A 14,179-nucleotide genomic window follows, 5' to 3' on the forward strand; every position below is an offset into this window, starting at 1 on the left:
ACAAAAATAGTTCAGGAATGCTTGTTTCCCCACCACAAAATGAGGGTTAAAACCAAAATAACTCAGGACTTCCCTATCGGTCTAGTGGTTAAGATTCCGTGCTTCCACTGCAGGGGACGCAGGTTCAATCCCTGGTGGGGGAAGTTGCATGTGCTGCGCAGTGCGGCCAAAAAAACCCAAAGTTAATTTAGCTTTGTTAAACTTAAAAAAACTTAAAGTTAAACTTTTCTAATTTAGCTAATAATTTAAAATGATAAATTTAAAACAGGCTTATTTTATAAATTTAAATGGTTGAAAAATGTTATAAAAATAAATGTCTACATTTTCACGTATCTTCTATACGCTTTTGGGTTACATTAGACAAATTAACCTTATAATGTCACATGCGACAAAAATTAACTCAAGATGGATCAAAGATCTAAATGTAAGAGCAAAGCCATAAAACTCTTAGAAGAAAATATAAGCGTTAAGTCTTTGTGATCTTGGATTTGACAATTTTTTTTTTAAATAAGATAGGACACCAAAAGCATAAGTAACACAAGAAGAAAAAAAAACCCAACAGATAAACATAATCAAAATTTAAAACTTCTGTGCTTCAAGTAGGTGAAAAAACAATCCATAGAATAGGAGAATATTTTTGCAAATCATGTATCAGATAAGGGTCTTGTATCTATAATCCATAAAGAATTCTTACAACTCAATAGAAAAAACAACAACAACCACCCAAAAGATCGGAATAGAGTTTTTCAAGGAACATATTTAGACTTCCTTTCAGCAAGAATGCCATCTTCTAGTAATTCACCAAAATGATCAACACAAAAGGGATGGAGGAGTACCCGCTATATGTTCTCTAGGCCTTTTAGAAAACATGGAGTTGTTCCTTTGGCTACAAATATGCCAATCTACAAGAAAGATGATATTGTAGACATCAAGGGAATGGGCACTGTTCAAAAGGGAACACCCCACAAATGCTACCAGAAGAGTCTACAATGTCACCCAGCTGCTGTTGGCACTGTTGTAAACAAACAAGTTAAAGGCAAGACTCCTGCAAAGAGATTATGAAGCAAATTAGGCACTCTAAGAGCTAAGATGGCTTCCTGAAATGTGTGAAGGAAAATGATCAGAAAAAGAAAAAAGCCAAAGAGAAAGGGACTTGGGTTCAATTGAAGCACCAGCCTGCTCCACCTAGAGATGCACACTTTGTGAGAACCAATGGAAAGGAGTCTGAGCTGCCAGAACCCAGTCCCTATGAATTCATGGCATGATAAAAAAAAAAAAAAAAAAAAAAAAACACAAAAGACCTCCGAACTGTAAAAATGTTTCTCTTAATTGAGTAGAAGTGTGTATCCCCTTCCCCAAAGAAATATTTAAAGCAAATTTCAATTGTGTCCTAATTCAGTGGGTGATGTCATTACTATTGAAATTTAGTGTTTTTTTCTTCCTGGAAGATGTGAGGTGGTTTATTATGCAATATATTTCATTGGTTAGAAACTGCCAGAAATTATTTATAAGATATTTATACTAGTAAAATAAAAAAAAAGACTTGGGACAGCTGCATGTAAATCAATAAAGTTAGAACACACCTTCACATCATGCACAAAAGAAATTCAAAATGGTTTAAAGACTTAAACATAAGACATGACACCATAAAACTCCTAGAAGAGAGCATAGGCAAAACATGCTCTGACATAAATCATACCAATGTTTCCTTAGGTCAGTCTCCCAAGGCAATAGAAATATAAACAAAATAAACAAATGGGATCTGATCAAACTTAGAAGGTTTTGCACAGCAAAGGAAACCACACACACACACACAAAAACAAAAAGACAACCTACAGACTGGGAGAAAATATTTGCAAATGATGCAACAGACAAGGGATTAACTTCCAAAATAATACAAACAGCTCATACAACTCAACAACAAAAAAACAAACAACCCAATCAAAAAATGGGCATAAGATCTTAATAGACATTTCTCCAAAGAAGACATACAGATGGCCAGTAGCCCCAAGAAAAGATGTTCAACATCACTAATTATTAGAGAAATGCAAATCAAAACAATAATAAGGTACCCACCTCACACCAGTCAGAATGGCCATCACTGGGACTTCCCTGGTGGTCCAGTAGTAAAGAATCTGCCTTATAATGCAGGGCAAGCAGGTCCGATCCCTGGTCAGGGAACTAAGATCGCACATGCCACGGAGCAACTAAGCCCGTGTGCCACAACTACAGAGCCCACGCACCCTGGAACCTGCATGCCACAACTAGAGAAGAGAAAACTACAACTAGAGAGAAGTCTGCGCGCCAAAACGAAGAGCCCGCGCACCACAAGGAATGATCCCGCATGCCTCAGTGAAGATCCCATGTGCCACAACTAAGACCCAACACAGCCAAAAATAAATAAATTAAATAATAAATAAATAAATAAATCTTTAAAAAAGTAGGGCCATCATTAAAAAGTCTACAAATAGCAAATGCCAGAGAGGGTGTGGAGAAAAGAAAACCCTCATGCACTGTTGGTGGGAATGTAAGCTGGCGCAGCCACTATGGAGAACAGTATGGAGGTTCCTCAGAAAACTAAAAATAGAATTACCATATGATCCAGCAATCCCACTCCTGGGCATATACCCAGACAAAACTGTAATTCAAAAAGATACATGCACCCCTATGTTCACAGCAGCACTATTCACAATAGCCAAAACATGGAAACAACCTAAATGTCCAGCAACAGATGAATGGATAAAGATGTGGTACATATATACAATGGAATACTACTCAGCCACAAAAAAGAATGAAATAATGCCACTTAGAGCAACATGGATCTAACTAGAGATTATCATACTAAGTGAAGCAAATCAGAAAGAGAAAAACAGATACCACATGGTATCACTTGTATGTGGAATCTGAAATATGGCACAAATGAATCTATGTACAAAACAGAAACAGACTCACAGATATAGAGAACAGAGTTGCCAAGGGGGAGGGGGTGGGAGAGGGACGGAGTGGGAGTTTGGGATTAGCAGATGTAAACTATTATATACAGGATGGATAAACAACAAGGTCCTACTGTATAGCACAGGGAACTATATTCAATATTCTGTGATAAACCATAATGGAAAAGAATGTAAAAAAGAGAATGTCTATACGTGTATAACTGAGTCACTCTGCTGTACAGCAGAGATCAGCACAACATTATAAATCAGCTATACTTCAATAAAAAGAAAACAAGATATGAAAAGGTGCTCAACATCACTAACCATTAGGGAAATGCAAATCAAAACCAAAATGAGGGGCTTCCCTGGTGGCACAGTAGTTGAGAGTCCGCCTGCTGATGCAGGGGTCCCGGGTTCGTGCCCGGTCTGGGAAGATCCCACATGCCGCGGAGAGGCTGGGCCCGTGAGCCATGGCCGCTGAGACTGCGCGTCCGGAGCCTGTGCTCCACAACGGGAGAGGCCACAACAGTGAGAGGCTCGCGTACCGCAAAAAAAAAAAAAAAAGATATGATTTCACATCTACAAGTATGGCTATAATAAAAAAAAGATGGAGAATAAGTATTGGCAAGGATGTGGAGAAACTGCAACCTATTGCTGGTGGGAATGTAAAATGGTACAGCCACTCTAGAAACTGTCTGTTAGCACCTCCACTCCTAAGTATATAATCCAAGAGAAATGAGAACTTATATCCACGTAAAAACTTGTTCACAAATGTTCCTAGCAGTAGTTATAATAGCCAAGAAGTAAAAACAACTCAAATGTCCATCATCAATGAACAAATATAGACAAAATGTGGTATATCCATACAATGTTATATAATTGGGCAATAAAAAGGAATGAAGTACTAATATATGCCACAACACGTAATTTTTATGTGTGTGGAGACAGTATGGTAGGGACAGTGGATCTGGAGGGTTGAGAAGGTTCCACTGGCCCAGGTGTTCCTTGGATAGTTTTCATTTCATTGCCCTCAGCACCTCCCCTGCCAATTCCTTCTTGTTTTTTAATACCTGTCAACTCTGACCCTGGGGCCTCTCCATGTCAGTGCAGGCGAGAGCAGCTTCCAAATCCGACTTCTCCCATGCATATTTTGGGATGTGGATTTCTCTACTTTCACTTGTCATCATTATAATCACACCAGCTTTCACCTTCAAGTCCTTGGAAAATCTACACCTCTATCATGTTTTACGGCAATTTAAGAGATTTATTTTTTATTATTTTTTTACACAAAAAATTTTATTACAATCTTAGGGGCTGGGGATTAAAAATAGGTGTTCAGCCCATCATCTCAAACTGGAAGCTCCCTATCTAAATCTTTTTTTTTTTTTTTTTTTTTGCGGTACGCGGGCCTCTCACTGTTGTGGCCTCTCCCGTTGCTGAGCACAGGCTCCGGACGCGCAGGCTCAGCGGCCATGGCTCACGGGCCCAGCCGCTCCGCGGCATGTGGGATCCTCCCGGACCGGGGCACGAACCCGTGTCCCCTGCATCGGCAGGCGGACTCTGAACCCCTGCGCCACCAGGGAAGCCCTCTAAACCTTAAATAAGTAGAGTTTACACATTTTCCTAAAACCTGAGCTCTCTGAAACACCAAGACCCTCTTTCCAAATAACACCAAAATTTGGCCACAGGATGTACACACTATCATCTCTATTAGTCCCTAAATCAAAAAAAAAAAAGAACCAGTAGGAAGCATCCCTTGCCAAATAAAACCAAATTGAAAATTTTTTTGATATTTAAGAAAATAAAACTATTAATACAGCACAGTTTGAAAAGCATGCTGTATTTTATTTCATTTGAAGTATTCATAATTTCATATTCATATGAAGTATTTAAAAGAGTTACTCCCAAGGAATAAAAAGTATTTATTTTTCCAGGCACTTAACTAGAATCCACAATCTGTCTTTTTATATTTTCCCATAATAATTTATATTTATTTACAAAAGTAATATAAAACTCAAATTTGTAGTATAACAGTATACTCCAGGTATAAGTTATAATAAATATATTCCATTTACATAAGAAATTATATAAAATATACAATAAAAACCTCATTTCCCATTCAAATAAGTTAACTAGAATGTTTAAATCAGCAAAATAATTTAGTAATTTAGTAAAATAATTTAGGGAAAAAACCCCAAACCCCACTTTCCTGTACATATGTATTCATTGTGTGTGTGTTGGGGGGGTTGTTGAATGGGAAATAATTGTTGATCACTTACAGATCTTCACTCTCTCCCCACCCTGGGTTATGTCATCCAGGCCTGTGACGAATTACAAGCTGATGATACTACTTATACACTAATGATATGATCACTTAGATAACTAATAAACTTATCAAACTTCATATGTCCAAAACAAAACTCAATTCCTCCCCAAACCTACTCCTAAGTACAGTAAGTCTAAATAGCATCAACATTCACCCAGCTCTCACTGCAAAAAAACAGAAGCCATCTTTTATTTCTCTCTTCCCTTCATCTAATCTATCAATAAATCCTGTTGATTCTATTTCCAAAATTTATCCATTTTTTTCTTCCATCTCCACTGACAGGCCAGTGCGCCCTGCAACAGCCTTCTAACTGATTTTCCTGCTTCTGTTCTTGTCTTCTCAGAGTCCATTTCCCCCTCAGCAGTCAGTGTAAATTAGATCATGTCACTTCCCTACTTAAAACCCTGTTTAGAATAAAAACCAGATTCTCTACCATGACCTACAAGGCTTTTCATGTTCTGACTCTTGCCTACCTCTCCATCCCCATCCCACATCACTCTTTGACTTTCTCACTCTCTCCAAGCCACTGTGCTTCCCCAAATACAACAACCTCGTTCCTCACTTAGAATCTCTGCATTTGCCATTCCTTCTGCCTAGAACCCCTGGCTCCCTGAGGGTATTTACATGCCTGTCTTCCTTGCATTCAAATGTCACCCCCTTAGAAAGGCCTTTCTAAGGTAGCCACCATCCTTCCAATACTCTACAAATCGTCCTTCTTAGTTTTCTACATACCACCTATCACAATCTAAAATTATCTTATTTTGTTTATTGCTCCCCCATCCCAAATATAAGCTCTTTAACGGGCAGAGACTTATCTATCTTGTTTATTATTCTTGCCAATGCCTAGAACATACCAACATTTATCACATCAAAATATTTGTTGGCGCAGTGGTTAAGAATCTGCCTGCCAATGCCGGGGACACAGGTTCGAGCCCTGGTCCGGGAAAATTCCACATGCCGCGGAGCAAGTAAGCCTGTGCGCCACAACTACTCAGCCTGTGCTCTAGAGCCTGTGAGCCACTACTACTGAGCCTGTGTGCCACAACTACTGAAGCCTGCGTGCCTAGAGCCCGTGCTCCGCAACAAGAGAAGCCACCGCAATGAGAAGCCTGCACACTGCAACGAAGAGTAGCCCCCGCTAGCCACAACTAGAGAAAGCCTGCACGTGGCAACAAAGACCCAACACAGCCAAAACTAAATAAATAAATAAAGTAATTTAAAAACAATTGTTGAACAAACAACTTCATAAACATCACTGAAGCAGTACAGATATTATATTGATTTTTATTAGCTTATTATAGTTTAAATTATATTATTATAAATTATTAGTTTATTCTAAATAAAAGGGTTTTAACTGTATTCCAACAGAATTTTTAAAAAAAGGTCTTAAGATTACATGAGCACAAAGGAACAGTGAAACACCACTGTGCTAAATCTTAGTCATTTAAGACAGGAATACAGTAAAACATATGCCAGCTATTGCCATTGCCCATCACACATCCAGGACCTTCTTTCCACCCAAGAGATCCCAAATAGGTCCCCCTTCCCTATTTGGAAGAGATGCATTTAGAAGACACCACCATATTCTGTCCAAAGGGAGAAAAAGAAAGCGAGCAAACATCTTTCAGGATCAAAACCTCCGGCAAGACCAGAAAGGGGGCTTTCGCAGCTCCTTCCACAAGCTCTTTGCAAACAAGTCCAGTGGATCAGAACACAGGGAAAAAAACCAATGAGAATACTTCAATGGATCTTTAACCAACAAAAAATTTCTTCAGAAACTGACTTGCTCTCGCAAATGAACCTGACGAAGGAATAGCTGTGTAAAACATACTTAAGGTTGTACTGTCAAGTGTAAGATGAGGATAAAAAGGTGGTATTTATCTATGTGGGACTATGTGTGTGTGTGTTTTCTCTCTCTCTCTCTCTTTCACTCTCTCTCACTCCATATCCCTGAGGAACAGTAATACAAATAATTACATATGATACTAAATCAACATATAAGACATTAAAGAGATGAAGAAGATTACTTTGGGTTGAGAGCTGGCTTTTTGAAGCTCAGCACTTGGGGAAAGGGAACCGAAGACTTTTCGCAGCATTACAGAAAAACACATAAATTTGGAGGAAAATAACATTTGTAAGGTCAACAACAACAAAAGAAAACCACACGTAGTAATTTTTGTGGCTTGATTAGGGAGAGGGAACGGGATTCATTATAGAAAAATTATATTAAAGAATAGAAAGAGAATAATAAAAAGCACTAGGAAAAAAGGCCACTGAACCAAATGTAGAAGGGGAAAGTCGAATCAGTGGCTATACCAAAGAATTTAATCTGGTACTTTTATATGTGCTCTTTAGAGTTTTCTCTCTTATAAAGAATAAAAAGAACCTTGTTTTTTATATTATTTGCAATACATAGGTGCCACCAATCATAACTAATGAATAGTTCCATTTTAAGGCCTTAAATAGTGCTAAATATATGGTTAAAAAAACTTGTGCTGGGCTTCCCGGGTGGCACAGTGGTTGAGAGTCCGCCTGCCAATGCAGGGGACACGGGTTCGTGCCCCGGTCCGGGAAGATCCCACATGCCGCAGAGCGGCTGGACCCGTGAGCCATGGCCGCTGAGCCTGCGCGTCCGGAGCCTGTGCTCCGCAATGGGAGAAGCCACAACAGTGAGAGGCCCGCGTACCTCAAAAAAAAAAAAAAAAAAAAAATGTGTGCTGCTGCCCTTTCCAAGGATATACATGAAGAAAAACCAGTATGAGCCATAATTTCCATTAGAGAGAAAAGACCATCTCGCCATGTATGTCTATATGATATAGCAGTTCCTCAGACATGATCTTATCTGTTCAAAACAGTTAAGATGTGAGAAGTAAACTACAAAGGCCACCAAGGAACTAAAGCAGAGCTAGTGTCAATGCAAGAAAACACACATTCTTTTATACAGCCCCAAGGTCCTCACTCAGAACCTATTCACTTTTATTTTAGACTGAATTCTAACACATCTGGCCAAGTAGTTTCTCAGTGCACAGCAAATCAGAGAAAGCAACTAGGAACTGGAGAAACAGAAAACTATTGTATTGAAAGCAGACGACCTAACAGGAGAAAAGAGATGAAAACACAATTGACAAAAGCAATTCCAAAATCTCAGAATCAAAAGTAAATTTTAAAAAGCACTGATGACAAGGTTTTATCTAAAATAGTAACTATCTTACAGAACTCAACAGCCTCTGAGATTACGTGTCTTGTTTTAACATAGTGTGACACTAATACGATATTCAGTAGAGTGGCTTTTGTGGAACACTGAACTTAAGTTCAAATAACGACCCTAAAGTGACAGTTTTCAATCCTGGAGTTTCTGACTTAGTAGGCAATTACAGTTTATTCAACAGACCACAGGTGATTCTGATGCACACCAAGAACTGAGAACCACTGTCCTAATAGTCTAAGGAAAGGTTATATTACACTGGATGTCTTATTTAAGAAAAAGGTAAGATGTAATGTAGAACATGATAGAGTAACGCTGATGTATGTTATATATGAAAGTTATTAAGAGTAAATCCTAAGAGTTCTCATCACAGGAAAAACATTTTTATTTTTTATTTCTTTAATTTTATACCTATATGAGATGGCAGATGTTCACTAAACTTACTGTGATAGTCGCTTCATGATGTATGTAAATCATGCTGTATACCTTAAACTTACACAGTGCTGTGTGTCAATTATATCTCAATAAGGCTGGAAGGAAAAAAACGAAGTGAGAATTTACTATGACCTTTAAATGTGTTCAACGAAACTTGTTTTTAAAATGTTTGTGTATTTGGGGGTAATAGGGAGTATTCACTTTGGCAAAACACTTCAACTCCCAAAAGGAGGGAGGGGGCTAAATGGCATACTGCCAACAGACAGTCTACTCACAGAATAGTATCTTTTGAAACCACACAAATACAATAAATTTATGTAATGACGAATGAAGCAGAATACTCCATGTGGAATGAAATAACGGTAGAAACTCAACAAAGTTAAAGTTATACGAAGAAAAACATCTCATTAGAGTCTGGGCACCAAACCCCTCTCTATGCAGTAGCACCTCCTAAACAAAATAGTTAAACTTATACTCACCTTTCTGAAAAATCAGAGTCTATAAATTCTCTAGCCCGTTTTCTATCACTGAAAAGAAAAAAAGATACCATAAAAAGAACATGCATAAAGAACTTTACTTCATGAATAATTTATTGTAACTTGTCTAATTCCACATTGAAAATATCCAAACACAAAAGTAACAAATATAAAAGATACGTACATGAAATAAAAACTTAAATTTTATCACTGGACAAAGACATCGCAACATGATAGCCACAGTTTGAAATGAACTCAATGAATCTTTAGGGAGGAAAATACTGCAGGTTTATAGAGGAGAAGGCATAGAAAAGTTTTATTTGCTCTGGGAGAAATGACTATAAAAACATTAGATAATCAGACTGCCCCCAGCATACAGCACAGCTGGTGCTGAAAAGAGCCAAACTCTGGTCACCTCCAAAGTCGGCCAACGCTACTGGCACAGGCTTGGCTTTCATTAAATTCTCTCTCAAGGCTATGAAAAAATCCAAGATTTTTAGATCTTAGATCTACATGAGAAATGTTGTTAACGACTGAATAAAGGCAAAGGAATTACAGGTGACTCTGTCACTTCATCTTATTCGATAATGGAAAAGACATTATGTATACACATGAAACTCTTCTGTCTCTGTCTGTGTGTGTATGGCTTACAGCACTTTGCCAGGATTGTTATTTCGTTCATTTCTTTAATATCCTTGAAGCAAGGAGATTCTTACTCAACCAAGATTTACTGTTTGCTAGAACTCACAACTGTAAGTCAATGATAGAACCACCAGTGTGGCATGCCACCTTGGAAATAACTTCTAAAGTGACAAACTAAAACGGAATCATTTATTTTACTACTTCTTTTCTTTATGGAAGGATGAGATGGTGAAATGATAAGGAGTGGAGAAAGGTTGAATAAAGGTATTTTACAGGTAAAGAAACATAGAGATTTGATACTAAAAGTGGCAAATGAGTAACAAAGAAGGGATACTGATTTAATTGCCCAGTGTTTAAAGGAACGAAGATAAAACTCAATGAAAGTTTTAATATATTTGGGTTCTTTTTCCTAGTTCCTTTTCTGGTTTTAAAGGAAATAAACATGCTGGTTTTAAGGGGAAATTCTGAGTACACACACATGTATATATAAAACTCCTTTCTAATGTTTGTTAAAACAATATAAAATGCAGTTTTTATATCTCCAAAGCGGCTAAATGTCACAATCATAAAAAGTAGTCTTCTTTCAGAGTTGAAGAAAGAAGATTCAGTTACAAGTTATTGTTCTATTTTTCTGTTTAAAAATGGTTGCTCCAGGGATTTCCCTGGTGGTCCAGTGGTTAGGTCTCCACGCTTCCACTGCAGGGGGCACAGGTTCAATCCCTGGTTGGGGAAGTAAGATCCTGCATGCTGTGGTGGTGCAGCCTAATTAATTAATTAATAAAATAAAATAAAATTTAAAATGGTTGCTCCAGAGCTGATTTATATCTAGGATATAAAGTGAAATAAAATAGGTGATCTTAAAGGAAACATATTAGTTTTTAAGAACATAAAACAAGAACAGAAGACAAGATAGTGAGAAAAAAAGATCAGAACTTAAAAAAAAAAGTTTTTAAGAATGGTAATTTGCAGTACCACTCTTACCCAGGGACCCAGCCAGTAGCTTCTGCTATGTGTGTCTGAGTAACCATTGCTGGTGCAGGGGTATATGGACTCCCAATCAGAACACTTCCTGAACTGGTTAGTCTCTGTGGTGTACTTATAATCTGTAAAGTCAGGACAAAGAAAAAAATATTCTTAGTTATTAAGGAAAACCTACAGGCAGAAAATAATGCTGAATGCTAACCTATACACAAGGAGTAAACCTTACTGTCTAAAATGTACTTAATATCAATCATCTAAATATAAGCAATACCTCTGATACATTTATATTCTAAGATCTTAAAGCACAAGTATCCTGAATACTGATATGAAGTCACAATGTGGATTTCAGCAAGTGAACAGCAATTGGGAGGGATTAAGTTGGCAACTGACAACATTTTAAAAACAGAAAAATGAAAAGCTTTCTTTGAAATTATGGAAACTAATTTCAGTTGAACTCTATTTACTAGAACTGGGGTAACAGCAAATTAATTCTTCACAGTCCACAACATATACAAAGACATAATACAATTTGGATTCTTATACAGATATAATTTTACCTGTTTTTTTCAAGAGCATTTCCTCATGTCATTAAATATTCTTCGAAGACATTTTAAAGACCATCAAACACTCTGTCATGTGGATTAATTATCCCCTATTATTAGATTTTTATGAATATTCAAATATTAAATATTATAAATAATGCTGTGATAAACATTTCTGTAAAATGATATTGGCTTTAATTTCTATTTCCTATGGATAGACTCCAGAAAGAGAATTAATGGAACTAAGGATATGGACTTTTTCAAAAAAATTTTTTTATTTTGGGGATTTCCCTGGTGGCGCAGTGGTTAAGAATCTGCCTGCCAATGCAGGGGACATGGGTTCGAGCCCTAGTCCAGGAAGATCCCACACACCACGGAGCAACTAAGCCCGTGTGCCACAGCTACTGACCCTGCGCTCTAGAGCCCGTGCTCTGCAACAAGAGAAGCCACGGCAATGAGAAGCACGCACACTGCAACGGAGAGTAGCCCCAGCTTGCCGCAAGTAGAGAAAGCCCGTGCATAGCAATGAAGACCCAACACAGCCAAAAATAAATATTTATTTCATTGTTTTTATATATTTTTTGTTTTCTATTTTATTGATTTTCACTTTTTATTATTTGTTTATTTGGGGTTTAATTTGCTCTTTTTTAAAAAATTAATTTATTTTTGGCTGCGTTGGGTCTTCATTGCTGCGCATGGGCTTTCTCTAGTCGCGGTGAGTGGGGGCTACTCTTCCTTGTTGTGCACAGGCTTCTCTTGTTGTGGAACACGGGCTCTAGGCACACGGGCTTCAGTAGTTGTGGTGCGCGGGCTCTGGAGCGCAGGCTCAGTAGTTGTGGTGCATGGGCTTAGCTGCTCCATGGCATGTGGGATCGTCCCGGACCAGGGATGGAACCTGTGTCCCCTGCATTGGCAGGCAGATTCTTGACCACTGCACCACCAGGGAAGTCCAAAGATATGGACTTGTAAAAAATGTTTCTTGATCTGTGTTGCCAAATTGCTTTCCAGGTCTTATAGTTTTCATTGGTGAAAATAATTTGGCACCCTAGTAATATCTTTAAGTATTTTCATAAATAAATAAGTAAATAAATAAATAAATAGAATAAAGGCATGCTCCAGGGAATGGGGGTATTAATGGGGCTAGGGAGATGTTACTACATACAAATGCTTAGGAAATGCTTTTAATATGTTAATTCTATAGTTCAAAAAAAACAAAACACAACAAATACTGACAGATGTCTGGAGAATTCTGATTCTCCTAATATGCCAAGGATTATTAAAGAGGGCATTCAGAAGTCTGCCTCATGAGAAAATATGAACACTAGACAAGGTGTTTGTACCTCCTAGCCCTGCACATATTCCACACCACCTCCTCACTTCCATTTCAATGCACGATCTTTAAAGGTAGAGAGTGTCTGCGGGGCCTACCATAGTGCTAGGGGACTCTCATAGGAAAGAATCAATAAATATTTATTGAACTGAGACAGAAGACCCAGCTTTTAAAATGATGGAAAAGAGTAGCTTCTTTGTTCATTGATATGCTAGAAAGGATTATATAAAATCCTGTAAGAAAAGGGCATAGTTCTCACCAATCACAGCACCACACACTCAGATGTTCTCTTTCATGCTGACCCTGAGTGTGAGAGCTTGAGAGGGAAATTTTGAGCGTTTGAAATCTGGTCTACTCTATTCCTAGAACAGGAGTCTCCAGAAAGCAACTTATCTAAGCATTCTGATTTACCCATGAAACAGACTGCATTACTTGTGCAGTATTATTACTAAGGAGTTTTTTATTCATCTGTTATTAGGACCCTACAGGCTTGGTTTTACCTGATTTAAAGGGCTTTGTAGGAAAAAAAGAAGACGAAGAAAGGAGGAAGGGAAATAGGACATAGAGAAAAGCTGGTTATCTTTATTGAGAATGACTTTGGAAATAAATTGTTATGTTCTACTCTATTTTTCTTCCTTAATGTCAGATTGTCAGCTGCTATTCTTTCCTGATCTGAGAGGGATGAGCAATACTCTGTTCCTTTCTCTTAGCACAGGGCCTGGGAAGTCCTCAACAAACGTTTCATGAACGAACGAACTGGTGGGATGCTCGACTTGAATTGGAACCACAAGTTAGAAATCCTTATGAGACGCAATGAGTTCTTAAACTAGGACAGTGACAGTGACTGAGCCTTAAGAAACAAAATCAAAGGGAAGTCAACGAACACAGGAAAATTAGTTCACATAGGTGATAAGTCACATATGCGCTATAAAACCGAACCTTAATTTTGAAATCCCAAACTAAAATAGTATTCAGTTAATCTGATAAGGAAAATGAACATTTATTTTAAATTTAAGTCTTCCTCACCTCCCCACAAAAAAACCAGACATCCTTAACTTAAATGTAATCATGTGGTTTCTCTGACAATAGATTACAGTTAGCCATAAATCAAATAGCAACTGAACCTCATTCTGAAGATTTTCTTATGTACTACTGCCATCTACAGTAAGAGAAGCCAAGAGAGAATCTATACTCTGAAGAGAAAGACTCTATATAACTATAAAGTGTTATATTAAAGGATTTCATTATTTGACAAAATTTTCATTTTCACTGTAAGAAACAAGCAATTTTTAACCATGTTAAAATAATC

The 14,179-nt window shown here is 37.7% G+C and overlaps 1 protein-coding gene across 6 annotated transcripts in view; it reads right to left on the reverse strand.

Moving 5' to 3' along the window:
* Positions 1 to 14,179, reverse strand: part of TFDP2 (transcription factor Dp-2) — a 171,580-nt gene that overhangs the window by 39,675 nt on the left and 117,726 nt on the right. For all 6 annotated transcript variants that reach the window (XM_060011358.1, XM_060011357.1, XM_060011356.1 and 3 more), the window contains 2 exons: positions 10,999 to 11,120; positions 9,379 to 9,426 (listed from right to left, as the gene is read on the reverse strand). In XM_060011358.1, coding sequence (XP_059867341.1) covers positions 9,379 to 9,426; positions 10,999 to 11,120 — 170 coding nt within the window. The remainder of the gene's footprint in view (positions 1 to 9,378; positions 9,427 to 10,998; positions 11,121 to 14,179) is intronic.

This window comes from Delphinus delphis, chromosome 4 (genome assembly GCF_949987515.2).
Source record: "Delphinus delphis chromosome 4, mDelDel1.2, whole genome shotgun sequence".
NCBI classification, from domain to species: Eukaryota; Metazoa; Chordata; class Mammalia; order Artiodactyla; family Delphinidae; genus Delphinus; species Delphinus delphis.